Source organism: Triturus cristatus, chromosome 6 (genome assembly GCF_964204655.1).
Source record: "Triturus cristatus chromosome 6, aTriCri1.1, whole genome shotgun sequence".
NCBI classification, from domain to species: Eukaryota; Metazoa; Chordata; class Amphibia; order Caudata; family Salamandridae; genus Triturus; species Triturus cristatus.
This window is the reverse complement of record NC_140589.1, coordinates 1,081,442,895-1,081,469,840: the sequence shown is the minus strand read 5'-3', so window position 1 is coordinate 1,081,469,840 and position 26,946 is coordinate 1,081,442,895. Positions and strand designations below refer to the sequence as shown.

General features: G+C 46.2%; 1 protein-coding gene across 1 annotated transcript in view; it reads left to right on the top strand.

Annotated features, from left to right (window-relative positions):
* The window catches only part of NUP133 (nucleoporin 133), a 1,584,091-nt gene that overhangs the window by 393,101 nt on the left and 1,164,044 nt on the right, over positions 1–26,946 (top strand). The window contains exon 10 of the mRNA XM_085611954.1: positions 23,132–23,279. Coding sequence (XP_085468080.1) covers positions 23,132–23,279 — 148 coding nt within the window. The remainder of the gene's footprint in view (positions 1–23,131; positions 23,280–26,946) is intronic.

Sequence of the window (26,946 nt, the reverse complement as noted above, 5' to 3'; positions counted from 1 at the left end):
ATGTCCATGCCCAGCCCACCAATCTGGCCATTGTATCGACAATGATTTCACAGTTCAAGAATGCCCGCACCTGGCACTGGGGAGAGTTCGAAAGAACCCTAGATCTAAAGAGCTGACCGGAGCATTCAAGCTAGTTCAGAAACATTTCCAGTAGGCCATTTATGCATCGAAATTAAGGTGCCTAAATCACTTCTAGGCAACACTCTTATATGAGAGTAAGAAACCCACTTCTAGGAACTTTTAGGCTTTGGTCAGTAAGCAGCTGAACGGATCCAGCAGGTTCGACTTTGTGAACAACACCAAAACAGAATGGGTGTCTTCCCTCTCTAGGCACTTTATGGCAAGTTGGGATTTAGACTTACATTCAAATGATAGCCCTCAAAGCCTAGAAACAACTACCATCCCTGGCGCCTCTCAAAATCAAGATTGTCTGCCTAGCCAAGCTATGGACATAGCCCTTCTGACAAATTGCCTGGCCTACGTGATGACAAAAGCCAGAACAGACCGGGCACCTGGGCCCAACGGGCTTTCCCCAGCTTTTTTTAAACAAGATATTACATTCTGGGCAGAAAGAATCTCTTCGCTTGTCGACTACTGTCTGCGGAGCTCGACAATCCCAGACTCATGGCGTGGGGCCGTAATTCATCCCATTCACAAAAAGGCCTCTAATCTGATATGGGGAATTGCAGCTTAATAGCGCTTCTTGATAGTGAAGCTAAATGCCATGCCGGCCTTCTCCTGGAGCACCTAGGGCAATGGGTTGAGTCGGAGAACCTCACCCCAAAAAAAGAAACTGGGTTCACTGCAAAATCTGGTATGCCCTCTAATATATTGGCAATTTCAATGTTACTAAACAATACAATGCCCTCAATTTCTCTGTTGCACTGCTGTTTTGTTGATTTCAAAGCAGCATTCAATTGTGTACCAAAGGGACCGCTTTGGTTCAAACTAAAGACCAGAGGGATCCCACCAAAGCTCTTGGTATCAATTATCCAGTTGCAGTCTAAGGAAAATACCCACAATCCGAGGAGTAAAGCGGGTGTGCGTGTTGACCCCTGCTTTTCAACATATTAATCGCTGACCGGTTGCAATCCCTCGCCTCTGTCAACAGCCACCCCCCAAGTTAGGTGGTGAAAGGATCAGTAACCTACTATACGCTCATCTTGCCTTGTTTAGCTTTACATGTATTGGGTTACAACGTTTATTAAATCAACTACAAGCCTGTAAAACTGCCAACAACCTGGAGGTAAAATTGAAGAAAACCAAGGTGGTAATACTTAGAAGGAAAAATACAGTGGAGGAGGCTGGTTTTACAACGACAAAAGGTTCACTGTAGATCATTGATATGAGTACCTGGGTGTATAAATAGACGCAAGAGGTTCATTTACACAGCATCAGAAGGGAGTTAAAGCAAAGGTTCTGACACTACAGATGCCCCTATAAAAGCTCTCCAAGACCTTGATGGGTCCAACTTAACCCCATTACTGGAAGTCATGAGAGCTAAAATCGTACCCACGCTGTCCTATGGCAGTGAAATATTATTGGGGAAACACAGTAGTGTGTTCAACAACCACATCACAAGAATATACAAAAGAGTGCTTCACGTGCCACGGTCACGTCCACTGCCCAGATCAGGCCGAAACTGACCCTACTCGATCAACGGGCCGCAGGTGCCAATCTCAATCTATGCTACAAGCTTTGTGCAGCCAAGGGGCTCACCTAAAAGCATTGCATTGGGCTGAAATAAAAAACAGAGCCCCAGGTGGAGCACACCATCAGTACCATCAGACTAGAGGTCTTTCACATCTAGAAGTCAGCCATTTCTAGATGTGAAAGACCTATGGGGCATTAATCCAAACCAACAAGCCTTTGAGCTGGGCATCAAAAAATGTCTGTACCTGGTCATACCATTCTGAGAGGGCTGCCCTTGCTAAACGCAAGCACTCCTGGGCGGTCATTGACACTGATCGACCAGCATCTCCCACTTCTTATCTGGCCTGTACATATGTCAATCACCTGAAAGCAAGATTCAAGGCCTTGAGGCTGGGAGAGTAGTTGTTCTTGAAACACCTTGCCAGCAGGCGGGTACCCAAGGAAGGTATTATCTGTAGGGGGTGCGGGCAGTGCGAGGAATCCCCTGAACACGTTGCGTGCCTGTGTCCTGCATCGTTGACAGAACGTAAAACCCAGCTAAAGCATGAATTAAATATTTTGGGAGTCCGCTCACTCAGCAAGCCAGAATCGCCTCGCCCAGCTCCACTATTACTCGTCTAAATATCCAGCTGAAAAGTTTCTCTTTAGCCCTTAACTAACTATGTCGCTTAGCGATCCCACCGGCAAGTCACAGTATATTAAATACATAGTTGTCAATCCTTGCCCAAGATATACAAAATACTGTATTGGTGACATGATTATCCTGCTATTACTAGCAAACACACCAGCACTTCGTGTATGAACACTTTTGTTGCGCTAAAAAGTGTGTCCAGTCGACTGTAATGTCCCCACGGGCGAACGTTTTCATGCATCCGCTCGAAAATTTGAAAAATAGTGAGATGCAAGGTTTTCAGCGTGTCTTTTAATATGTGTAGACGACCCCACTATTTATACTGGGGCAGATAATGCACCTGATAATTGTGCAAGCACTTACCTTAGACCAGATGAATGGGGTCCCAGTACTGCCACAATGAAAAACCAGTCCAGTGTCTGTTGTAGTACAATGGTTTGCACAAGCATTTTATTAAAAAATAAATTGTTAAGTCATACTTTCAAATTGTGCATTGGACTTTAATTTTTTAGCACATAGTGAGTTTTTAGAACTTGTAATCATTCTTTAAAATGTGTCAAGATCCTCGGTATCAGGCGATTATGGATGGACAGCTCTAGAAGTGCACCTTACGTAGCCATAGCACATTATGCAATTTTTTTAGTTCAGGTAAGTTTGGGTCTTGCACAGATACTTTGTTGTACTTTAGTGGCTGCCCTGGTCTCCTTGTATTTTCTAGTGAGTATCTCTTGAATCAATTGGGCTTTTTATCAGTTGTTAACCTTTGAATGCAAACTGTGTCTCTTATGTGTGATGGCCTCTTTTAACCACAACTAAGCTGCTACCACCCTTTCCGCACAGGTACTTTGTCGTTAACTTAAATGTTGTTAACTTGAATGCGAATGTCCCTTTTTTAGGTCTCGCCTGATCCAGCGCATGCGCTGGTCTGGCCGAGACATTTAGTCAGTGGCATTTCGAAGTGCTACCAAACCAAAGGCTTTTCTCCCGCCACCAGCTTGCGATTATGCGCACAAGCGCGCGCGCCACGCTCCACCCCTCCATGTGCCTCTCTGTCCTGTTCTCCTTCTTTGCGCCCCTCCCTCTCCCCACCCACAACCCGCCCTTTACCTTCTTTACTCCTCCCGCCTGTCTCTGTTCCCTCCCCTTTCTCTTCTTCGCGACCGTCCATCTGTCTCCTCGTTCCCCTCCCACAGTTCCTCTGTGACACTCGCGCTCTCCTTTCTCCTGCACCTTGGCTCCTCCCCTCTATGCCTCACCTTCGTCTTCTCCCGTCTTTCCCTTCTATGCCCTCCTTGCTCCCAGTTCCAGCGCAGTCGGACCTTGCCCTCGCGCCCCCGTGTTTCGCTTGTCGACTACTGTCTGCGGAGCTCGACAATCCCAGACTCATGGCGTGGGGCCGTAATTCATCCCATTCACAAAAAGGCCTCTAATCTGATATGGGGAATTGCAGCTTAATAGCGCTTCTTGATAGTGAAGCTAAATGCCATGCCGGCCTTCTCCTGGAGCACCTAGGGCAATGGGTTGAGTCGGAGAACCTCACCCCAAAAAAAGAAACTGGGTTCACTGCAAAATCTGGTATGCCCTCTAATATATTGGCAATTTCAATGTTACTAAACAATACAATGCCCTCAAATTCTCTGTTGCACTGCTGTTTTGTTGATTTCAAAGCAGCATTCAATTGTGTACCAAAGGGACCGCTTTGGTTCAAACTAAAGACCAGAGGGATCCCACCAAAGCTCTTGGTATCAATTATCCAGTTGCAGTCTAAGGAAAATACCCACAATCCGAGGAGTAAAGCGGGTGTGCGTGTTGACCCCTGCTTTTCAACATATTAATCGCTGACCGGTTGCAATCCCTCGCCTCTGTCAACAGCCACCCCCCAAGTTAGGTGGTGAAAGGATCAGTAACCTACTATACGCTCATCTTGCCTTGTTTAGCTTTACATGTATTGGGTTACAACGTTTATTAAATCAACTACAAGCCTGTAAAACTGCCAACAACCTGGAGGTAAAATTGAAGAAAACCAAGGTGGTAATACTTAGAAGGAAAAATACAGTGGAGGAGGCTGGTTTTACAACGACAAAAGGTTCACTGTAGATCATTGATATGAGTACCTGGGTGTATAAATAGACGCAAGAGGTTCATTTACACAGCATCAGAAGGGAGTTAAAGCAAAGGTTCTGACACTACAGATGCCCCTATAAAAGCTCTCCAAGACCTTGATGGGTCCAACTTAACCCCATTACTGGAAGTCATGAGAGCTAAAATCGTACCCACGCTGTCCTATGGCAGTGAAATATTATTGGGGAAACACAGTAGTGTGTTCAACAACCACATCACAAGAATATACAAAAGAGTGCTTCACGTGCCACGGTCACGTCCACTGCCCAGATCAGGCCGAAACTGACCCTACTCGATCAACGGGCCGCAGGTGCCAATCTCAATCTATGCTACAAGCTTTGTGCAGCCAAGGGGCTCACCTAAAAGCATTGCATTGGGCTGAAATAAAAAACAGAGCCCCAGGTGGAGCACACCATCAGTACCATCAGACTAGAGGTCTTTCACATCTAGAAGTCAGCCATTTCTAGATGTGAAAGACCTATGGGGCATTAATCCAAACCAACAAGCCTTTGAGCTGGGCATCAAAAAATGTCTGTACCTGGTCATACCATTCTGAGAGGGCTGCCCTTGCTAAACGCAAGCACTCCTGGGCGGTCATTGACACTGATCGACCAGCATCTCCCACTTCTTATCTGGCCTGTACATATGTCAATCACCTGAAAGCAAGATTCAAGGCCTTGAGGCTGGGAGAGTAGTTGTTCTTGAAACACCTTGCCAGCAGGCGGGTACCCAAGGAAGGTATTATCTGTAGGGGGTGCGGGCAGTGCGAGGAATCCCCTGAACACGTTGCGTGCCTGTGTCCTGCATCGTTGACAGAACGTAAAACCCAGCTAAAGCATGAATTAAATATTTTGGGAGTCCGCTCACTCAGCAAGCCAGAATCGCCTCGCCCAGCTCCACTATTACTCGTCTAAATATCCAGCTGAAAAGTTTCTCTTTAGCCCTTAACTAACTATGTCGCTTAGCGATCCCACCGGCAAGTCACAGTATATTAAATACATAGTTGTCAATCCTTGCCCAAGATATACAAAATACTGTATTGGTGACATGATTATCCTGCTATTACTAGCAAACACACCAGCACTTCGTGTATGAACACTTTTGTTGCGCTAAAAAGTGTGTCCAGTCGACTGTAATGTCCCCACGGGCGAACGTTTTCATGCATCCGCTCGAAAATTTGAAAAATAGTGAGATGCAAGGTTTTCAGCGTGTCTTTTAATATGTGTAGACGACCCCACTATTTATACTGGGGCAGATAATGCACCTGATAATTGTGCAAGCACTTACCTTAGACCAGATGAATGGGGTCCCAGTACTGCCACAATGAAAAACCAGTCCAGTGTCTGTTGTAGTACAATGGTTTGCACAAGCATTTTATTAAAAAATAAATTGTTAAGTCATACTTTCAAATTGTGCATTGGACTTTAATTTTTTAGCACATAGTGAGTTTTTAGAACTTGTAATCATTCTTTAAAATGTGTCAAGATCCTCGGTATCAGGCGATTATGGATGGACAGCTCTAGAAGTGCACCTTACGTAGCCATAGCACATTATGCAATTTTTTTAGTTCAGGTAAGTTTGGGTCTTGCACAGATACTTTGTTGTACTTTAGTGGCTGCCCTGGTCTCCTTGTATTTTCTAGTGAGTATCTCTTGAATCAATTGGGCTTTTTATCAGTTGTTAACCTTTGAATGCAAACTGTGTCTCTTATGTGTGATGGCCTCTTTTAACCACAACTAAGCTGCTACCACCCTTTCCGCACAGGTACTTTGTCGTTAACTTAAATGTTGTTAACTTGAATGCGAATGTCCCTTTTTTAGGTCTCGCCTGATCCAGCGCATGCGCTGGTCTGGCCGAGACATTTAGTCAGTGGCATTTCGAAGTGCTACCAAACCAAAGGCTTTTCTCCCGCCACCAGCTTGCGATTATGCGCACAAGCGCGCGCGCCACGCTCCACCCCTCCATGTGCCTCTCTGTCCTGTTCTCCTTCTTTGCGCCCCTCCCTCTCCCCACCCACAACCCGCCCTTTACCTTCTTTACTCCTCCCGCCTGTCTCTGTTCCCTCCCCTTTCTCTTCTTCGCGACCGTCCATCTGTCTCCTCGTTCCCCTCCCACAGTTCCTCTGTGACACTCGCGCTCTCCTTTCTCCTGCACCTTGGCTCCTCCCCTCTATGCCTCACCTTCGTCTTCTCCCGTCTTTCCCTTCTATGCCCTCCTTGCTCCCAGTTCCAGCGCAGTCGGACCTTGCCCTCGCGCCCCCGTGTTTCGCTTGTCGACTACTGTCTGCGGAGCTCGACAATCCCAGACTCATGGCGTGGGGCCGTAATTCATCCCATTCACAAAAAGGCCTCTAATCTGATATGGGGAATTGCAGCTTAATAGCGCTTCTTGATAGTGAAGCTAAATGCCATGCCGGCCTTCTCCTGGAGCACCTAGGGCAATGGGTTGAGTCGGAGAACCTCACCCCAAAAAAAGAAACTGGGTTCACTGCAAAATCTGGTATGCCCTCTAATATATTGGCAATTTCAATGTTACTAAACAATACAATGCCCTCAAATTCTCTGTTGCACTGCTGTTTTGTTGATTTCAAAGCAGCATTCAATTGTGTACCAAAGGGGCCGCTTTGGTTCAAACTAAAGACCAGAGGGATCCCACCAAAGCTCTTGGTATCAATTATCCAGTTGCAGTCTAAGGAAAATACCCACAATCCGAGGAGTAAAGCTGGTGTGCGTGTTGACCCCTGCTTTTCAACATATTAATCACTGACAGGTTGCAATCCCTCGCCTCTGTCAACAGCCACCCCCCAAGTTAGGTGGTGAAAGGATCAGTAACCTACTATACGCTCATCTTGCCTTGTTTAGCTTTACATGTATTGGGTTACAACGTTTATTAAATCAACTACAAGCCTGTAAAACTGCCAACAACCTGGAGGTAAAATTGAAGAAAACCAAGGTGGTAATACTTAGAAGGAAAAATACAGTGGAGGAGGCTGGTTTTACAACGACAAAAGGGTCACTGTAGATCATTGATATGAGTACCTGGGGGTATAAATAGACGCAAGAGGTTCATTTACACAGCATCAGAAGGGAGTTAAAGCAAAGGTTCTGACACTACAGATGCCCCTATAAAAGCTCTCCAAGACCTTGATGGGTCCAACTTAACCCCATTACTGGAAGTCATGAGAGCTAAAATCGTACCCACGCTGTCCTATGGCAGTGAAATATTATTGGGGAAACACAGTAGTGTGTTCAACAACCACATCACAAGAATATACAAAAGAGTGCTTCACGTGCCACGGTCACGTCCACTGCCCAGATCAGGCCGAAACTGACCCTACTCGATCAACGGGCCGCAGGTGCCAATCTCAATCTATGCTACAAGCTTTGTGCAGCCAAGGGGCTCACCTAAAAGCATTGCATTGGGCTGAAATAAAAAACAGAGCCCCAGGTGGAGCACACCATCAGTACCATCAGACTAGAGGTCTTTCACATCTAGAAGTCAGCCACTTCTAGATGTGAAAGACCTATGGGGCATTAATCCGAACCAACAAGCCTTTGAGCTGGGCATCAAAAAATGTCTGTACCTGGTCATACCATTCTGAGAGGGCTGCCCTTGCTAAACGCAAGCACTCCTGGGCGGTCATTGACACTGATCGACCAGCATCTCCCACTTCTTATCTGGCCTGTACATATGTCAATCACCTGAAAGCAAGATTCAAGGCCTTGAGGCTGGGAGAGTAGTTGTTCTTGAAACACCTTGCCAGCAGGCGGGGACCCAAGGAAGGTATTATCTGTAGGGGGTGCGGGCAGTGCGAGGAATCCCCTGAACACGTTGCGTGCCTGTGTCCTGCATCGTTGACAGAACGTAAAACCCAGCTAAAGCATGAATTAAATATTTTGGGAGTCCGCTCACTCAGCAAGCCAGAATCGCCTCGCCCAGCTCCACTATTACTCGTCTAAATATCCAGCTGAAAAGTTTCTCTTTAGCCCTTAACTAACTATGTCGCTTAGCGATCCCACCGGCAAGTCACAGTATATTAAATACATAGTTGTCAATCCTTGCCCAAGATATACAAAATACTGTATTGGTGACATGATTATCCTGCTATTACTAGCAAACACACCAGCACTTCGTGTATGAACACTTTTGTTGCGCTAAAAAGTGTGTCCAGTCGACTGTAATGTCCCCACGGGCGAACGTTTTCATGCATCCGCTCGAAAATTTGAAAAATAGTGAGATGCAAGGTTTTCAGCGTGTCTTTTAATATGTGTAGACGACCCCACTATTTATACTGGGGCAGATAATGCACCTGATAATTGTGCAAGCACTTACCTTAGACCAGATGAATGGGGTCCCAGTACTGCCACAATGAAAAACCAGTCCAGTGTCTGTTGTAGTACAATGGTTTGCACAAGCATTTTATTAAAAAATAAATTGTTAAGTCATACTTTCAAATTGTGCATTGGACTTTAATTTTTTAGCACATAGTGAGTTTTTAGAACTTGTAATCATTCTTTAAAATGTGTCAAGATCCTCGGTATCAGGCGATTATGGATGGACAGCTCTAGAAGTGCACCTTACGTAGCCATAGCACATTATGCAATTTTTTTAGTTCAGGTAAGTTTGGGTCTTGCACAGATACTTTGTTGTACTTTAGTGGCTGCCCTGGTCTCCTTGTATTTTCTAGTGAGTATCTCTTGAATCAATTGGGCTTTTTATCAGTTGTTAACCTTTGAATGCAAACTGTGTCTCTTATGTGTGATGGCCTCTTTTAACCACAACTAAGCTGCTACCACCCTTTCCGCACAGGTACTTTGTCGTTAACTTAAATGTTGTTAACTTGAATGCGAATGTCCCTTTTTTAGGTCTCGCCTGATCCAGCGCATGCGCTGGTCTGGCCGAGACATTTAGTCAGTGGCATTTCGAAGTGCTACCAAACCAAAGGCTTTTCTCCCGCCACCAGCTTGCGATTATGCGCACAAGCGCGCGCGCCACGCTCCACCCCTCCATGTGCCTCTCTGTCCTGTTCTCCTTCTTTGCGCCCCTCCCTCTCCCCACCCACAACCCGCCCTTTACCTTCTTTACTCCTCCCGCCTGTCTCTGTTCCCTCCCCTTTCTCTTCTTCGCGACCGTCCATCTGTCTCCTCGTTCCCCTCCCACAGTTCCTCTGTGACACTCGCGCTCTCCTTTCTCCTGCACCTTGGCTCCTCCCCTCTATGCCTCACCTTCGTCTTCTCCCGTCTTTCCCTTCTATGCCCTCCTTGCTCCCAGTTCCAGCGCAGTCGGACCTTGCCCTCGCGCCCCCGTGTTTCGCTTGTCGACTACTGTCTGCGGAGCTCGACAATCCCAGACTCATGGCGTGGGGCCGTAATTCATCCCATTCACAAAAAGGCCTCTAATCTGATATGGGGAATTGCAGCTTAATAGCGCTTCTTGATAGTGAAGCTAAATGCCATGCCGGCCTTCTCCTGGAGCACCTAGGGCAATGGGTTGAGTCGGAGAACCTCACCCCAAAAAAAGAAACTGGGTTCACTGCAAAATCTGGTATGCCCTCTAATATATTGGCAATTTCAATGTTACTAAACAATACAATGCCCTCAAATTCTCTGTTGCACTGCTGTTTTGTTGATTTCAAAGCAGCATTCAATTGTGTACCAAAGGGGCCGCTTTGGTTCAAACTAAAGACCAGAGGGATCCCACCAAAGCTCTTGGTATCAATTATCCAGTTGCAGTCTAAGGAAAATACCCACAATCCGAGGAGTAAAGCTGGTGTGCGTGTTGACCCCTGCTTTTCAACATATTAATCACTGACCGGTTGCAATCCCTCGCCTCTGTCAACAGCCACCCCCCAAGTTAGGTGGTGAAAGGATCAGTAACCTACTATACGCTCATCTTGCCTTGTTTAGCTTTACATGTATTGGGTTACAACGTTTATTAAATCAACTACAAGCCTGTAAAACTGCCAACAACCTGGAGGTAAAATTGAAGAAAACCAAGGTGGTAATACTTAGAAGGAAAAATACAGTGGAGGAGGCTGGTTTTACAACGACAAAAGGGTCACTGTAGATCATTGATATGAGTACCTGGGGGTATAAATAGACGCAAGAGGTTCATTTACACAGCATCAGAAGGGAGTTAAAGCAAAGGTTCTGACACTACAGATGCCCCTATAAAAGCTCTCCAAGACCTTGATGGGTCCAACTTAACCCCATTACTGGAAGTCATGAGAGCTAAAATCGTACCCACGCTGTCCTATGGCAGTGAAATATTATTGGGGAAACACAGTAGTGTGTTCAACAACCACATCACAAGAATATACAAAAGAGTGCTTCACGTGCCACGGTCACGTCCACTGCCCAGATCAGGCCGAAACTGACCCTACTCGATCAACGGGCCGCAGGTGCCAATCTCAATCTATGCTACAAGCTTTGTGCAGCCAAGGGGCTCACCTAAAAGCATTGCATTGGGCTGAAATAAAAAACAGAGCCCCAGGTGGAGCACACCATCAGTACCATCAGACTAGAGGTCTTTCACATCTAGAAGTCAGCCACTTCTAGATGTGAAAGACCTATGGGGCATTAATCCGAACCAACAAGCCTTTGAGCTGGGCATCAAAAAATGTCTGTACCTGGTCATACCATTCTGAGAGGGCTGCCCTTGCTAAACGCAAGCACTCCTGGGCGGTCATTGACACTGATCGACCAGCATCTCCCACTTCTTATCTGGCCTGTACATATGTCAATCACCTGAAAGCAAGATTCAAGGCCTTGAGGCTGGGAGAGTAGTTGTTCTTGAAACACCTTGCCAGCAGGCGGGGACCCAAGGAAGGTATTATCTGTAGGGGGTGCGGGCAGTGCGAGGAATCCCCTGAACACGTTGCGTGCCTGTGTCCTGCATCGTTGACAGAACGTAAAACCCAGCTAAAGCATGAATTAAATATTTTGGGAGTCCGCTCACTCAGCAAGCCAGAATCGCCTCGCCCAGCTCCACTATTACTCGTCTAAATATCCAGCTGAAAAGTTTCTCTTTAGCCCTTAACTAACTATGTCGCTTAGCGATCCCACCGGCAAGTCACAGTATATTAAATACATAGTTGTCAATCCTTGCCCAAGATATACAAAATACTGTATTGGTGACATGATTATCCTGCTATTACTAGCAAACACACCAGCACTTCGTGTATGAACACTTTTGTTGCGCTAAAAAGTGTGTCCAGTCGACTGTAATGTCCCCACGGGCGAACGTTTTCATGCATCCGCTCGAAAATTTGAAAAATAGTGAGATGCAAGGTTTTCAGCGTGTCTTTTAATATGTGTAGACGACCCCACTATTTATACTGGGGCAGATAATGCACCTGATAATTGTGCAAGCACTTACCTTAGACCAGATGAATGGGGTCCCAGTACTGCCACAATGAAAAACCAGTCCAGTGTCTGTTGTAGTACAATGGTTTGCACAAGCATTTTATTAAAAAATAAATTAAGTCATACTTTCAAATTGTGCATTGGACTTTAATTTTTTAGCACATAGTGAGTTTTTAGAACTTGTAATCATTCTTTAAAATGTGTCAAGATCCTCGGTATCAGGCGATTATGGATGGACAGCTCTAGAAGTGCACCTTACGTAGCCATAGCACATTATGCAATTTTTTTAGTTCAGGTAAGTTTGGGTCTTGCACAGATACTTTGTTGTACTTTAGTGGCTGCCCTGGTCTCCTTGTATTTTCTAGTGAGTATCTCTTGAATCAATTGGGCTTTTTATCAGTTGTTAACCTTTGAATGCAAACTGTGTCTCTTATGTGTGATGGCCTCTTTTAACCACAACTAAGCTGCTACCACCCTTTCCGCACAGGTACTTTGTCGTTAACTTAAATGTTGTTAACTTGAATGCGAATGTCCCTTTTTTAGGTCTCGCCTGATCCAGCGCATGTGCTGGTCTGGCCGAGACATTTAGTCAGTGGCATTTCGAAGTACTACCAAACCAAAGGCTTTTCTCCCGCCACCAGCTTGCGATTATGCGCACAAGCGCGCGCGCCACGCTCCACCCCTCCATGTGCCTCTCTGTCCTGTTCTCCTTCTTTGCGCCCCTCCCTCTCCCCACCCACAACCCGCCCTTTACCTTCTTTACTCCTCCCGCCTGTCTCTGTTCCCTCCCCTTTCTCTTCTTCGCGACCGTCCATCTGTCTCCTCGTTCCCCTCCCACAGTTCCTCTGTGACACTCGCGCTCTCCTTTCTCCTGCACCTTGGCTCCTCCCCTCTATGCCTCACCTTCGTCTTCTCCCGTCTTTCCCTTCTATGCCCTCCTTGCTCCCAGTTCCAGCGCAGTCGGACCTTGCCCTCGCGCCCCCGTGTTTCACTCGCAACGTTTCCAGTTTGTTCTTCTGGCGCGCCCTGTCTGCCGCCGTCCAGCTTTCTTACTTCCAGTCTCTCATTCCTCACAGCATAATTCTTGTTTTATCGTGGTAGCAGTTTGTACAAATTACAGATAAGTAGCTGCACATTTTCATTCTTAAGATCGGTCCTGCTAAAGCGTGCCTAATTTGACACGGTCCACCTTTTTTTTATTATCGATAACGTCATCATTGGCAGTCATATGATCGGCGTGGTTTGGTGCGTTGCTGCATGCACTCTTTGCAATGCATGTATCATACATATCGTATTTCTTTCTGTCCATGGACCTTTTGTGTTTGCTGCCTTGCTCAGCTGGGTCATTCTTGAGTGTTATGCACTCGTTGTTCAGTGGCGAATACATTGTGGATGTAGTTTTGGGAATCAGTTCACAAGGGAATTATTGGTTATTGTCATCAAATAACGACAGTTGTATATGCCCATGCTGCCGTTTGTGGCTGCGTTGGGCTTCGTTCTTTCCACTCTGTTGTAGACTGGAGCATGCGTGGCTGCAAGTGTGGGTGTAGAGTGTGGTCCGCGGGGTAAAGAGGGGAAGTTTAGCTTCACTTTCATACATCGATGCAGTGATGCGAGAGTAGCACAGCCATACTTTTATTTGCACCTTATTCATTAGCCTCCTGATGGTCACAGTTGGGAGTTTTGGACACCCAAAGGACCGTGTTTTTATAGGCAGTATCCAAAAGAGTAATGTTATTTTCTTAAGACCACATTGGTTGGCGGACTTAATTTCTTAACACTTCTGCCTTCCGGTAGCAGACATCGCGTCAAGTATAGCACCTGAGGATCGTGTTTAAGATGAGCTGTTCGGCTGTGTTGAAGTTATTCTTGAGATATTTAGGCGGGCAGGCGTTACAGTAACATAGGGTCTGTAACTTTAACTGATGCTATCCACAGTACCAGCATCACTCTGGACCACTGCAGCGCCACAGCGTCACTCAGGGCCGCCACAGCATCACTCAGGGCCACCACAGCATCACTCGGGCCACCACAGCATCACTCGGGCCACCACAGCATCACTCGGGCCACCACAGCATCACTCGGGCCACCACAGCATCACTCGGGCCACCACAGCATCACTCGGGCCACCACAGCATCACTCGGGCCACCACAGCATCACTCGAGCCACCACAGCATCACTCCACGCCACCACAGCATCACTCCACGCCACCACAGCATCACTCCACGCCACCACAGCATCACCCAGGGCCACCACAGCATCACTCCACGCCACCACAGCATCACCCAGGGCCACCACAGCATCACTCAGCACCACCACAGCATCACTCAGCATCACCACAGCATCACTTGGGCCGCACCAGCATCACTCGGGGGCCGCCACAGCATCACTCGGGGGCCGCCACAGCATCACTCGGGGGCCGCCACAGCATCACTCGGGGGGGCCGCCACAGCATCACTCGGGGGGGCCGCCACAGCATCACTCGGGGGGGCCGCCACAGCATCACTCGGGGGCCGCCACAGCATCACTCGGGGGAGCCGCCACAGCATCACTCGGGGCCGCCACAGCATCACTCGGGGGAGCCGCCACAGCATCACTCGGGGGAGCCGCCACAGCATCACTCGGGGGAGCCGCCACAGCATCACTCGGGGGAGCCGCCACAGCATCACTCGGGGGGGCCGCCACAGCATCACTCGGGGGGGCCGCCACAGCATCACTCGGGGGGGCCGCCACAGCATCACTCGGGGGGGCCGCCACAGCATCACTCGGGGGGGCCGCCACAGCATCACTCGGGGGGGCCGCCACAGCATCACTCGGGGGGGCCGCCACAGCATCACTCGGGGGGGGCCGCCACAGCATCACTCGGGGGGGCCGCCACAGCATCACTCGGGTGGCCGCCACAGCATCACTCGGGGGGGCGCCACAGCATTGGCAAATACCCCAATGTATAGCCAATAGGTTTCGCCTTTGGGACATTGTAAGTGTTTAGTTATCCAGCACAATATCCTTCATTAAACAACATCAAGTGTTGCATGGCTAAACACTTATAAGATCCCAAAAGCGAGACCTATCGGCTATGCTAATGCTTGTTCTGCTTCCTGCTGAGTATTTCCTGGAGGCAGTTCCTGATTCCTGTTCAGTCTGGTGTCTGGTGCTGCTCCTGGAAGTGAACTGCCTTATCTTTGCAAAAAGCAGCTTCTGCAAGCGTCGCCCAGAAGACCTTCGCCACCTGATGGAACTATGGCATAGCACTCTGTAATTCAGAGAGCAGCAGATAACCAAAAGGTGAAGCTCCTCGTCCTAGAGAAAGAAAATTAATTCTAGCCCATGCTCAAGTGCACGGCCAAGTGCACAGCAGAGAATGGCAAAACGCTGGTTAAATCCAAGGTAGTCACCCCTAGAATTGAGAAAAAATACAAACAGGCACCAGATGGTGCCATTTATATCTGATGTTATGTACCACCAGGCTTGTTGGTAGTTGTCACAGCCAGGAAGAGGGCATTTGCTCAGAGGACTGGGGATCCATCACCTTCAGACAAGGAGACACTGCGAGTAAACCTGTTGCAGTGGGACCTGCAGTGGTGAATGGCCAACTCCATGGCCACATCTCAAGGTTTCACAGTTACCATTGAGTGGAGATGTAAAGGTAGACAATCATCTCCTGGAGGCTTACCATAGAAGAGGCTGAGAACTAGTTCAAGAGGGGGAAATCATCTCCATTGCAAATATCTGCTGTGAATGCTGAAGACAGAGCCATCAGTGGCCCGTTCGATGGTGGACACCTGTTCCGCCCACAGGTAGACCGCATGATGGAGAAGATCAAAAACGACAACGACACTGAAAAAGCCATGGGAGCACAGCAAACACAATTTGGCTAGCACTTTTTTGCTGCCAACAGGTGCTATGGGCTACAAAAGCTGCTACCACACCACAATAGTCTGGGTTCCAACTTCCCCCAACGTTTGCCAGTGGGATAAACCTAGAAGCTCTAAATATAAGGAGGCTTTAGGGGCAATGGCAGAGGTAGTGGTAGAGGTAGCCCTCAAAAGGATGCCTTCACCACTAAGCAGTTACCTAACGCCGCTAAACCTTTGCATACTGTCGTAACACTTCAAGATGACTACCCTGTAAGATGTTATTCCCGGCTCTGCAAAGATCTGCAAAGATCATCACATGGCATTCCTCGATCTCATGAACGCATACCTTCACATCTCCATTCATGTAGCACATTACCACTGTTACTTGGACAACACTAAAGGTTCAAAGATTTACCCTTCGGATCACAACGGCCCTAAGGGTCATTACCAAGTGTCTATCGGTGGTCGCAGTGCCATTCATGTCTTTCTGTATCTGGATGTTTTGCTAACAAAGATAAGAAGTTACCAATAATGGCCATCATGCATTCAAACAGTTGTTTCTAATTTGGTTAGGCTTCACAGTCAATGCAAGAAAGTATTTTTTGTCCTCACAGCAGATACCTTTTTTGGGAGGCAGTATTAAATACAGTCACAGGCAAAGCCTACCCAAACCAAGAGAGAATGATAACATTTTGTAAACGGTTTTGTCTTTGTCAGATGTCTCGCCCTGTAACGCTGAGAATGATTATGACATTGCTGGGGATTATGGCCTCTTAATTACTTATGCCTACTACATATCCTGGGATATAGTCCATCAACCAAGACTCTTCAGCCATCCCTGTCCTGGGCTTTTCTTTCAATGTGACGCCAGGTGTAACCCATCTCCTTGCAGACAGCCTTGAGGCCTCTTGTCCAGGTATTTTTTGGCCTTCCTCTTTTCCATTTCCCTTTAGGGTTCCAGGTCAGGGCTTGCCTGGTAATGTTTGATGCGGGCTTTCTGAGGGTGTGTCGTATCCAGTCCTAGAGTCTTTTCATTATTTCTTCATGAGCAGGGTGTTGGAAAGTCTGCTGTTGTAGATCGTAGTTGCTGATTGTGTTCAGTGGATTTTCCTCAGACAGGTGTTGATGGAGGTCTGGACTTTGTTAGTGGTGGTCACTAGTGCCCTCCAAGTTTCTGCTTCATACAGAAAGACCAATGTTACTTTGGTGTTATAAAGCTTGATATTGTTTTGGAGCATTGGGTCCTTGGAGCTCCAGATCTTCTTTAGCTGAATGAGGGCAGCCCTTGCTTTGCCGATTTTTGCCTTGAAGTCGATGTCTGTGCCACCCTGCTTGTCTATGACAGTTTTCAGGTAGGTGAAGGCCCCAACCTCTTCCGGTGCTTCGCCTTCAGTTGTGCTGGCAGTGTTAGCCTTCAGGATCTTGGTTTTACCCCAGTGTATGTTGAGACTAAGTTGTGGTGATGTGGCTGACACATTGTCAGTTTTCTCTTGCACCTGCAGATGGGTATGGGAGAGAAGCGCTAGGTCGTCTGTAATGTCAATGTCGTCGAGCTGCGTCCAAGGTGTCCTCTGGATCCAATTTCTTCTCCTTGCTGTGGATGTCTTCATGATCCAGTCTATGGGCAGCAGGAATAGACCAGGTGAGAGCGAACAACCCTGACGTACGTCAGTCCTCACTTGGAAGTCTTCCGTGAGTTTCATCCATGGATTAGCTTGCAGGTCATGCCCTCGTAAGAGTTACTGATGATTCTTACAAGTTTATCTGGCACACCGTATTGGCAGAGGATTTTCCAATGGGTCTCTCTGTTCACACTGTTGAATGCCTTCTCATAATTGATGAAATTGACATAGAGGGAGGGAGTTCCATTCCATCGACTACTCAATGATGATGTGCAGTATTGCAATCTGGTCTGTGTACTATCTACCTTTGCGGAATCCAGCTTGCTGGTCTCGCAATTGAGCGTCAACTTGTTCCTTTATTCTGTTCAGAATGACTCTGTTGAAAACTTTGCCTGGAGTTGATAGAAGAGTAGTTTGTGCAGTTACTGAGGTCACCTTCTTGGGGACCGTGATGAGATATCTAGGGGTGGGCGGAATTTGCGTAATCGCGTTACGCAAATCTCCGCGAAACGGTAAAAATCTCCGCGAACACGCAGAAATTCCGCGAACACGCTGAATTGCTTGTTCGCGATGCTTTTTTCCTTTTCGCAATCGCTGTTTGCGTGCTCGGGGGGAAATATCTCGCGAACACACATTTTGAGAACGCGAATAAGCAAAAAATTTCGCGAAGCCGCGGAACGCAGATTTTTGGCCAATTTTGCGTTCTCCGCGGAATGCGAAATTACCCAAATTCCGCGAGCTGAACGGAATTTACCGCCCAGGCCTAGAGATATCCCTCTTTCCAGTCTGATAGCACCTTTTCCTTTTCCCAGATCCTTCCACTACTGATGTTTCAGTGTCTGCTTTCAGAGTGTCTGCAGGAATGTTGTGGGGTCCTGCTGCATCTTATTTCTCTGATGATTTATGGCTTGCCGCATTTTTTCCATAGGTGGTCTGCTGCAGTCGATTGATAAGTCCTTGTCAGCAGGCTGTACATCTGGTGGAGACTGGCTCGTCAAGTTCCTTCAAGTTTTCATGGCTTGCTACTTCCTGGGCTTCTGTGGAAGACCACTGTAGAATCTTCTCCTGTCTGCTCTTAAGCTTCTCTTTGCTTCCTTGTTGGTTTGGGTGTATTCGCCTTGAGCTTTTGCTTTTTCTGCTTTTGTTCAGCTGGTGTTGGCTGTAACTTTCTTTTCCTTTCTCTCTTGGATTTTGCGGAGCGTCTTGGTAGAGATGCATTATTTGTGTTGGTGTTTCTTGGCACCCAGTACCTCCTAGCAGGTTGATGTCGCAGTTTCTTTGATCTTCTCCCACTGACTTTGTACTGGGTCTCTGTCGTCCTCTAGTTCTTGCAGGACTTGAAACTTGTGACTGAGTACTCACTCTGTTTCTATGCATGCTTAAGAAGGGTGGTGTTATATCGCTGGAGTTGGTGTATCGGTTCCAGCCATTCTTTCTTTAGCTTTAGCCTGGCCACGACAAGGTGATGATCTGATGCCAAGTCCGCTCCTCTCATCACTCTCAAATCCTACAGGGACCTGTGGAACTTCTTGGCAATGCAGACATGGTCGATCGATTTATTGAATGGTTTGGCGACACCCACGTTACCTTGTGTATTCTTTAGTGCGGGAATACACTACCGCCTGTTACCAGACAGTTCTGGGCACAGAGATCTGTGAGCCTTTCACCATTCTCGTTCTAGTGCCAAGTCCATGGTTGCCTTTGACTTCTCCGTACCCAGTGTTGTCGCTTCCAATCTTGGCATTGAAGTCCCCCATCAGTATGGGGATGCCTCTCAAGGCATTTCTTCAGAATGGACTGGAGTCTGTTGTAAAATGGTTCTTTTTTCTCTTCTTTGCTGTCATTTGTAGGTGCATAGCACTGGATAACATTCATGTTGATCCTCTTTTTCTTTGTGTGGAAGGTCACTGTGAGGATTCTGGGATCGTGGGCTTCCCATCACATCGGAGCTCTAATGGCTGCTGGTGTTCACATGAGTGCTGCTCCCTGAGTGTGTGGGCCGTTCCGTTCTCTTCCTCATGTCCAGAATACAGCAGCATTCCTCCTGGAGCCAGTCTTTCCTGTCTTTTGCGTTACTTCCCCGAAGGATTTGCATCTTTCTTGGGTCTCTCGTGTGTAGTTGGGGAAGATTTAATGCAGGGGGCCTGATAGAACAAGTACCCATCTTGCAGGCCTCCTGTAAAGCAGTGTCTCGATCCAAATGGTTGAAGATATGGACAATCAAAGTGTGTGCCCCGGGTGGAGGGAGTTTGGGCAGAGATCTTTGTGCTCTCTCAATTTTGAACCGGTGCAACAATGTGTCCGACGGCATCCAGGATGTCAACCAGTTCTTCAAAAAGGTGGCAGGGTCCATGGATTCAGCATCCTCTGGGAACAAGTTAAAGTGAAGGTTATTCTGTTGCGACCTGTTTTTAGCATCTTAAGCTCTTTGCTCTAAGCTGGACGCCGCACACGTCCGGTCTGTCATAGATAGTCGAAGCTCTGCTACTTCATCCTCCTAATGCCGAGGTCTACAACCCTACCCACAATATTGCAGAGGTCTTGACATAGTAGGGAGACATCCTCCTTTACCTCCCAAATTCTCTACTCCAGTGTGTCTCTGGAATCTTGATGACTTGGAGGATGGCAGGAACCTCAGAAAAATCAGGGGCTGCATGTAGTGTGGACCATCACCCCGCTGGGCACTTCTGCTCCTGGGTCCTGTAGTAAACCTGCCGATCTTGGTTTGAGCAGGATTTGTGGTGCCCTTGTCTTTCCCCATGTTCCCCCTTGTGTTTCATGCAGCTTCAGTGGAAACTGTTGGATGGTTGGGAGGAGGCAGAAGCAGTCTTAGTGCCACGGCACCTGAAGAAACTGCAGGGTATATCCAGTTGTGACAACGGTCAGTCCTGTGGTAAGAATGGGCAGCCTGTCCCATTTGTGTTCCTCTCCGGCCCGCTTGCCCCCGAACAACCGGAGATCAGCCGGATCTCAAGGGTGGGGGTGGGGGGGGGGGGACATAGATCCTGAAATCACCCCACGTGTACCCAAATGTCTGAGTCAGGCCGTGCCTCTGCCGTGGCGCCGGATGTGGACTGCCCACCCTAGGATTCTGCCCAGTTTTTTCCAGTCCTAAGGTTCTGGACGGAACTGATGTCTTCTACAAAGAAGGCTGGTTCCTTGCCACAGTAGTCCGTTCAGGTAACCTTTGAGAAGCCGGCACTTCAGTCTAGGCCTCCTCCTTGTTTTCGGACGCCATGTTGGGTCTGGCAGTCTTGTGGCAAGGAGTGGGGGCAGCAAGCCCCTGCCCCCCTCAAAGCCTCCAAATGCCAGAGTTCACGGATTCTTGTCCCCGGGAGGTAAAGGCAGTATCTGTGAGGATAATTGGGGTGGCAGGTAGTGCGGATGTTTATGGATGCAGGAGGAGATTCAGGAGCACTCATACAGTCCATCTGCCATCTTGGCTCCTATGGCCATGTCCGTTTGCTTGCTACTTCTTACTAGAATGCAAAGGGAACAGATAATGGACGGAATGCTGTATCAATTGATCCTTCACCCCCAGTCCCAGATCCGGGTTAAATCCATAGTTTGTTTGCGCGCCACACCATTCCAGTTTAGACCCAGCCATATGCAAATCATTATTTACCCTGTTCCCCATGGGAACCGTCGAGCCTGAACTGCCAGGCCAGGTCCTCCCTGAACAAGAAACAAGCATCCTAGGACCGGTTTCGGGGTTTCACCCTTCATCAGCCAAGATAGCTTGAATCTGGTGGCGTAGCGAGCATGGGACCCACGTCTGGGCATACCCTTCCCACTTAGTGAGACAAATGCAAAAAGAACAGATGATGGACTCTCACACTTTCGCTCACTGACACAAATTCACACATACACACTCAATATCACTCACACCCTCACTCAATCCCATTAACTCTCAATGACTCTGAAATACATTTATAAAAACAAGCACGCTCACACATGCACAGCAACACTGGATTTTTTTTCTCCCCTTGTTTCTTCTGCTGATGACTTTACTCTATGGCAGCAACAGAGCAGGAATTCAGAGAGGGGAATCAGCAAGGCATGATTACCGCCCTGAAACAAAGAGCCACACAGAGCAGCAGGCCATAATTACTGAATGGAAGACCTGCTTCAGTTTCTGCAGGTCCTGCAGTGTAGCAGCAGAATAGTCAGGTCGTAGACCCCAATCTCTAGTCGCTTAGGCTAAACGTGTGAAGATTGATCGTTGAGAGCTACAGTCCTTTTGACTTCTTGAAGACGTTCTAGATGTCATCTTGGGAGACAGGAAACCTGCTTCCAAGTCCATCTATGCAAGTTACTGGAACAAGTTCATTCAGTGTTGAGTTGGAAGACTCCAACCACTTTAAATCTCACCTTACCAACGTCTTGTTGTTTGCATTGTCCTTTGCACAGCTGGGTCTGGGGGTGGTAACAGTTAAAACTTACTTGACTTCCCTGTCTACCTTAATGTATTTCCCTGATCAGCCTTCCCGTTTTATATCTCCGCTAGTGGTGCGTTTTCGAAAGGTTTTACTTTACTTATTTTCTCCCTCTATCTATTGTTCATCAGTAGGATTTAAAATTTGTACTGGCTTACTTGGTGCAGTTCCCATTCGAGCAGATGCACAGTTGATTATCTCAACTTCTTACATTGAAGATAGTTTTGTTGGAGGCAATATCTCCAGCTCTTAGGATCGGAGAACTTAAGACCTTCTTCTCAATTTGTCCAAATTTCACAGCTTTCTACCCACTATTCAAGTTGGTCCTACACTTCATTCCTACCCAAGGTGGTATGTGCATTTCACATAGGTTAGCATATTACTCTCTCGTCTTTCTTAAATCCTCATCCTGCCAAGTAGGAGGTATGGCTACGTAGGATGGAATCCAAATGTGCATGGCCATAAGACATTGGCAGGACAGAGTGGCTGATAAATTCTTCACGGGCCAAGGTAGAAATACAAAAAGGCATAGCAGGACCAAATGCACCATTTCCGATTGGGTCATCCTCTGTATGGAAAGCTGCTAATCCCTAGCCAAGAAAGATCTGCCGAAAGGCATCTGTGTCCATTCCGCTAGAGCCGTGGCTGCCTACACAGCCTTCTTTAGAGGTGTCATGGTTGCCGACATCTGCTGGGCTACTACATGGTCAAACTGGTATACTGCTATCAAGCATTACTATCTTGCATTTCTTGAGCTGTGTGGCATTTCCTTGGTTAACTAGCACTATTCGATTCCATCTTCCAGGGAGGTATTGTTTTGTGACTCTTTCATAAGGTGATAAATTTGTAGGAACACGTATCGATCAGAAATAATATGTATTTACCTTTTGTAAAAATATTTCTGGTGGATACATACTATTCCTGAAGATTACTTTCCTCCCTGCCTCATCTCCTATGAATCAGTGCCATGACTAATAAGATGCCAGAAATGTTCCTTTGTCAACTTTCTTGTCTTCTTTCTTAAAGCTGTTTTTTCATCAGGCTGTTTTTTAGTAAGACAAGATTGGTTTATCCGGTGCTTGAAGCTGTGATGCTGGCGAAAGCATCTGGTCGGCAATGTGCTGAGAAATTAATAATTATGTTCAAAGGGAGAGGATGCTCAGTTGAATTAATAATCACACTTGGAAAAAGTCATTTCGAGAATTAAGCTTATTAGTGCAGAATCGGAGTGGTTGATCCAAACTGCAGTTTTGAATTTAACACTTTAAAACGTGATATTTTAGTCTTCACTGTATTAAAGCTGTAAGAAGAATGTTGATGAAATGAGTGCCCATGTATTGGTTTGTTGAAACTCTGGGCGGTTTGCAGCTGCTATAGATGTAACTTCGATACAAGCACTGACGCACATACATTTTGTTGTGTATTTAACTAATCTATTTCTTTCAGTCAGAGGAATTGCTGTTTTGTCAGCTTGTCATCCCAGAGTTCTCCAGCCAGGCTGCATTTATGCACACTGAAGAGTCCGTTTTTGCCTGCGCGACTGGAGTTGGCAGGGGTTCTTTACCTCAGGAGAAAATTACTTTTGGTACACAAGGTAATACTAGCATTGCACTTTGCGAAGGCTAAATCTGAGATCATTGAAACAGAGATTGAGCCATGAATCATTGCATGTTCAATAATGTATTTGCCCTAGGCACCTTAGACATTTAGTTATACAGCATATTGTATAGAAATATTTATGTGGGACTTTTCTGGTTGAAGTGAAAAGGTAAACTGGATGGCTTGTATGGGATAATGACTTGCAAATCTAGGAATAGTTTCAAACCTTAGCCATAAAACTGATGAACATTTTTATATTCTGGCAGTTTGAAGTCTTAACACTCCCTTCTTGGAAATGCTTATGGTGACAAGACCACCTACCATAGAGGACAAAAGGGATGTTGTATAACATGCATGTCCCTGTTTCAAACATAGCCGTTAGTAGACTCCTACAGTTTTTTCTGCACCAAAATGGATTAGATTTACTCTTCCTGCTTTCTTCTCAATAGCTTCCTGAGCACGTGGAGCAGTTTTTCTTTTTGCTGTATTGTTATGAACTTTGTTTTTCCTATTGTCGGTCCCTAAATGTTCTGCACACAATTTAAGCATTGAGATGCATTCTTTAGGGATGCAGATTCTACACATTTCGAATGCCAGAAGGCTATCTTTATATGGAAGCACTATCGCCTTCACTAGGGAACTAGTGACACCATTGGCAACTTTAAGCTTTGTCCTTCCCTTCAACCAATGCCACTTACAGATGGTAGCACATATTTAATGTGCACCTCTCTGCTGACCTCCATCCCCGAGATTCCTAGATTTGGTTTTCAGTTACGTAGATCACTTTTTACTTGGTATTTGCTCTTCTGCACAGACCTTCAACTACACCAGGAAAAGACTTAAAATCTGAAATGAAGGTGTAGCCAAACACCAAGAGGTTACTGGATGGCCAATCATGCCTAAGAGCACAGTAGCTGATATGTATAATATAAAATTAAATGTGTATATCTTGCAGCTAGACGTGGGTGCCTATATTGAAACTGTTGCTACACTGATGCAGTCTAACAGCTTCAGTCTAAAGTACCTGGGCTGGAGGGCTGGTTGAATCATTCTCATCTTAATGTCTGTAGGTCCTCTGATTGAAGAAGTGCTGTGGTTCTGGTATGCAAAAGACACACAATTGATGGACGGATTGCAGAACAAATCAAAACATTCTCCCCCAGTCAAGAGATCTGGGTTAAATCCATCATTCTTTTGCTCACCATGCCACCCCAGTTTAGACCTGGCCATATGCAAATAACTGGCTTGGCAGTTCGGGCTGGACTGTTCCCATGAGGCACAGGGTCAAGACTGATTTGCATATGGCCAGGTCTAAACTGGGGTGGCATGGTGAGCAAAAGAATGATGGATTTAACCCAGATCCCTTGACTGGGGATGAATGTTTTGATTTGTTCTGCATTCCGTCCATCAATTGTGTGTCTTTTGTGGTTCTGGTATGGGCACTTACTATGAACCAAACTTAAAGAGTGCCTGTTTTAGACTCCTGTGTAGCCTGAAATTGTATTTACTTAATTTAATATAGAATACGTTTAAGCATGGACCAGACAAATGGCATCCAAGTTCTGTACCACAAAAACATTTAGAGAGTAAGGGAAGGATGGAAGTAGCACACTTGTGAGTGTCTACCAACAGGAGTGGAGCTACATCTGTCTTGCATCTTTTTGTTCCTCCGTCATTTCATTGACATGAAACTGGCCCCTGCAGGAGCTAGGTACTGTAAGCACATTTTAGGACTTGAATAAAGAATCTACTATACAGCCAGAGTCCTTCTAAAGTGCTCGATGTTCTTAGCAACCTGCCAGTGTTTTTTCATAGTTACTATAGAAACTTACTGCACAAAAATAAAATGGGCATTGCTAGAGAACGCTAGCCCACAGCTTCTAGAGGAATTGTATTGTTTGTTGGTAGTGTAAGTGCTCATTGCCCATTGAGTGCTGGAATCTTGTTTTGAGGCAAGATCCTCTTGTTTGACAAATCCTATTCCCCATGGCCTATACTATATGCATGGCTCTCCAAATATGATAGTATAGCATTCCACTATGATGCTCAGGGTCATCTGAAATACCTGGCATGGTCTAGCTCATCAACAGGTGCATCAACCACAGGGGGAGGGCGATTCACATTTTGCAGCACATTAGGAACTTTATTATGCCCTTTGATTACACTGTATTACTCCATGACAGGGTAGAGAGGTGTGTACATCAGACATTGAAGTTCTCAGATGCTTGCAAAGTTGCTCCGTTAGTTAACTGACTCAAGGCAAGCTTAAGAAAACACATTAAACAGAATGTTCCAATTTGAATGGCAGATCATGCAAACGTTAAATAAGGGGACACAGTGAAAGGGATCTAAGATTCGCTCACGTATGAGAGATAAATTAGTACTGGAAGAACTAATAATTGGGTCGAAATACATCTCTATTCGTGCACAAGAGACATTTCTGTGGAATATGCTTAGTACGTTGACGGCAAAGTTTGCGGCGATAGTACATAGGAACATAGATTTGGTCATGGATCCACAGCTAGATAGATAGAAAAATAAATTGCGTTGATGAGAGTATGCCAGCAAGGAATTAAACATGTACAGTGAAAATATTTCACTGGTGTTGCGAGTATCTGTACTTGTCAGATGAAGGAGCAAAATAGGCAGAGTGCCTTTTGGAAATTATCTTCAATCTGTCGTAGTTCAGACAGAATGGCTGAGGAGAGATAGAAGTGAAATTTGTCAGAGCAGGCCTTAAGTCAGTCTTATTTTAAGAAAAACAAGGGTACCCCAATACGTGAACCTGGGGTGAAATATGCGGTAAAAAAACAATGGTTCGGGTGTGGCCAAAAGGTCCAATAATAAAGTGATCCTAAGGAGAGCACTTATGGTTAGAGAGTTGAAGATTAATTATTTTAAAGGAGCAAAAATATTAATAATGTACATAGGGACATAAGTCAGTTCATGTGAAACATTTATTTACACAACAATAGAATTCAGGTGCTCACACAATAAGTGAAAGAGGCGTGACGTGCAGAGTGATGGTGAAGTTTAAAATAACGGCATCGCATTGACAACAATAGTGTAAAAACTCCTCAAGCAACTTTATAGAATAGGAAGAGTTTTGTTGTAAAGGGTCAACGGCGTTTCGATCTCAACTGTTCGAGATCATCATCAGGACATATAACGGGTGAGCAAGCTGAATCTAAAATGAGAAAAACCGGGTAGTATAATTAATACAATCAGAGGCTCCTTTTTATAAAAAACATAATGACATATATAAATATATATTACTCCTGAATTATTCTGTATAACATGTCTAGGGATCAGGGTAGGTGTGGAAATACATGAATTAAGGCAAATACAGAAGCGAAAGACATGATTTAAAGGCAATTCGGAAGCGAAAGTCAACGATGTAAATTACAAGTGGTGAAAGTATTTAAATGGTGGAAAAGAGAAGATAAATAGTAGCGATTCAGAAGCAAAAGACCAGTAATGGTGAAAATGCTGCATGTGAATACGCAAGCATAGGTGGGAGTACAAGGAATAATTTGCGCTAGTAGGAAGGTAGAGTTGAGAGCGCAGATGAAGCTGGGTAGCAACCCGCTAAATGAGAGAAGGGGGAGAGGGAGAACACTCAGAGTAGACTTACTGATGCAATTATTCGTAGCGCAAGGAAG